The following is a 2,932-nucleotide window of genomic DNA, read 5'->3' as shown; positions in this document are numbered from 1 at the left end:
ACGGTCTCTGTCAAAATAAAAGTCACACTATTTGATAGAAAGATTATCTTTATTGGACAAGAGTGAAACCATAATGAATTTGGAGATGGGATATAAACATGTATCAATAATTAAAATATGAATGAAACTTTGAATTAAAAAAATAAAAATGTATAAATGTATAATTACACAATTAAATCATTGTCATGAATAAATACATAACAATTATTTTAATTCCTAATATTTAAACGAATAGTTTACTTAAAAATGAAAGTTCTGTCAACATTTACTCATCCTCAAGTTGTTTAAAACCTGTATAAATGTATTTCTTCTACTGAACACAAAGGAAGATATTTTGAAGAATGTCGTAACCAAAAAGTTGATGGACCTCATATGGAAGCCCGTTTCCGCCACAGTTGAGTAAAATATATAATTCTGTAAGTCATAAATTAATAATGAGAAAGTTTCTCATAACAATGAATTACTTGGTAGATGTCATACTAATAATACACTCTAAAAAATGCTGGGTTGTTTCAACCCAATTTTGGATCAAATATGGACAAACCCAAACATTGGATTAAAAATGCAATTTAAAATTTTAACCCAACGGCTGGGTTTGTCCATATTTGACCCAAAATTGGGTTGAAACAACCCAGCATTTTTTAGAACTTTTTTATGACGTAATTATAGCATCCCGTAATGAGAAACTTTCTCATAATAATAACTTAACATCTCATAATAAATGTTCTCGTAATGACTTAACATCTCATTGCTAATAATAGGAAACTTTTAACATTTTGTAATAATGAGAAACGGTCTCGTAATAATGACTTCCCACAAACAGGGGACGTCCCGCGGCCGTTTCTAACGTCCCCTTGTGTCCCCATTCGGTCCGCTTTGGGACGTTCCGACGATGAGTCCGCATTTTGTCCGCTTTGAACTTTCCCTTACCTGCCAATGGCTGCCATTTCCACAACAACACTTGCAAATACCAGTCGCCCATGAGTTGCCTTTTATCATCAGACCTGACCTATTTTTTTTACAGTCTATGGACCTGACACGTTGCAAAATTGAATCCCATATTGGATTTAAACGGGGATTTGTTTATTCTTTAAAATCCCTTAAATTATTTTTTGTTTTGCAGATTGACATTATAGTTATACTGTTTATCATATATATATAGATACAACACCTATCTTAGTTATAGCATGTGTTCGTCTTGTATAATGAATAAATTATTATTTATTATTTTTATTATTATTTAATATTATTAAAAAATAATAATAATATATATATATTTATATACTTTTTATAAATGCCGCATCCCAAGGCAAGTCGTACTTTAATTTGACTGCTTTCAGTTTAGTTTGTTTTAAAATATTACTCAAGTTTCTCTGAATACAACTTTCAGGACATATTTATAATATTACTACTTGTTCATAACAAGCAGTTTTTCTTTGATGTATCCATACATCAGAATTTTTTCTAAACATAGGCTACTTATAAAACATCCAATTTGATATTTGAATAAAATTGCAGCAATTAACATTTATTTTGCATAAAATATTTATTGTTGCAATAGCCAGAGTCATTATAACAACTAGATTACCAGGTAAATCCTAGTCTTTTCTTGGACTGCTGAATGTCATCGGTCTCATTTCGCTCTTTTATGTTCTGAGTGGTGCCGTTCACATAACTGGGCATCTGAACACCCGACTCATCATGGACTAGATAGCTGGGTCTAATTCCACCGAACATGGGCCCCAGGCCCCCTCCGACGCCCTCTCTGCCAGCCTTCAGGAGCGGGTAGATGTTTCTCCCTGCCTTCTCGGCTGTTTCGATGACTTGTTTGGTGTATTTCTGGAACTGGTTTTCCTCCTCAACAATGAGAGCGGTGTTCTTCGCCAAAAAGTCCTTCTGTTCTTTTTTCGTACGGTGATCCTTGGCACGTTTTTCAGCCTTTACAAAACCAATGTTGCATTAGAGAGAAATGATGAGTTCAATGCATAAAATAAAACATATTAAGAGCTATACCCACCATTTCCTGTATGTAGATGTCTTGGAGTGCTTTTCCTTCCTCTTTAGCTTTTTGAGCTTGAAGGTTTTGCTTTTCCATGAAGATTTTATCTGCTTCCTTCTTTGCATTCAGCATCTCCAGAGCTTTTTGTTTTTCTTTCTCTGCCTTTCGTTCCAGCTCTTGCCTCTGATATAGAGTTGAGAAAAATGTTTATTTCAATAAATGCATTTCAAATTGTATATATAAACAGTGTGATGCTCATAAACACAGCATCACTGTGGTAAAATATCACTGTAATACATGGCCTCTTGTGGCTATACTTGCTTTTAGTTTATATAAAAAAAATGAATAGACAAAGCATAAAAATTGAAATCATACATTTAATTTTTTTACATAAATAATAATATTAGGAATAGGTAATTTAATAGCATATCATAGCACTTGCTGAATGAATAAAGCAACTTAACACATTTAAAGGATAATTCCGGTATTTAACACCTTGAGTCTATATTGTAGTTTGTTTTGGATGAACAAGAATGGTAAACAAATTTTTTTTGACAGTGGTTCCTCTCTCGAGTTTTTGACTATAATAGAATTGGCCATGGACCCATTTAACATTGGAGTCAATGGGCATGTCGGAAAATGTCATTAAAACAGCCAATAATGTTCGTTTACAAAACTGTTAAACTCACAGAGTGGTTAGTGGTGTTCGTTGATGATTATAAACAATATATCGTCGCAATATATGATTCCAATCCGTTTATTTTGCTATAGTGGAACTATTTTTTCAGACACTTCACAACTGTGTAACTTCCGCTCAATATTTGAATCTGAAGCGTTAGCACACTCCCGACCACTTGATGGCGATAACCGATGTTTATGTCTCGCGGGACACTCACGGTCACAGTCGAGTTCAACTTCATATTGCACTGGTCA

General features: G+C 33.6%; 1 protein-coding gene across 1 annotated transcript in view; it reads right to left on the bottom strand.

The window, feature by feature from the left end:
- Positions 1 to 1,535: 1,535 nt before the first annotated feature.
- The window catches only part of cfap210 (cilia and flagella associated protein 210), a 34,682-nt gene continuing 33,285 nt past the window's right edge, over positions 1,536 to 2,932 (bottom strand). Inside the window, exons 8-9 of the mRNA XM_079617602.1 lie at positions 2,018 to 2,182; positions 1,536 to 1,938 (exon numbers count right to left, since the gene is read on the bottom strand). Coding sequence (XP_079473728.1) covers positions 1,585 to 1,938; positions 2,018 to 2,182 — 519 coding nt within the window. The 3' untranslated portion in view covers positions 1,536 to 1,584. The remainder of the gene's footprint in view (positions 1,939 to 2,017; positions 2,183 to 2,932) is intronic.

The sequence above is a fragment of the Phoxinus phoxinus genome (genome assembly GCF_949152265.1).
Source record: "Phoxinus phoxinus genome assembly, chromosome: 7".
NCBI lineage: Eukaryota > Metazoa > Chordata > Actinopteri > Cypriniformes > Leuciscidae > Phoxinus > Phoxinus phoxinus.
The sequence above is the reverse complement of the archived record's forward strand: the minus strand, read 5'-3'. Positions and strand labels throughout refer to the sequence as shown.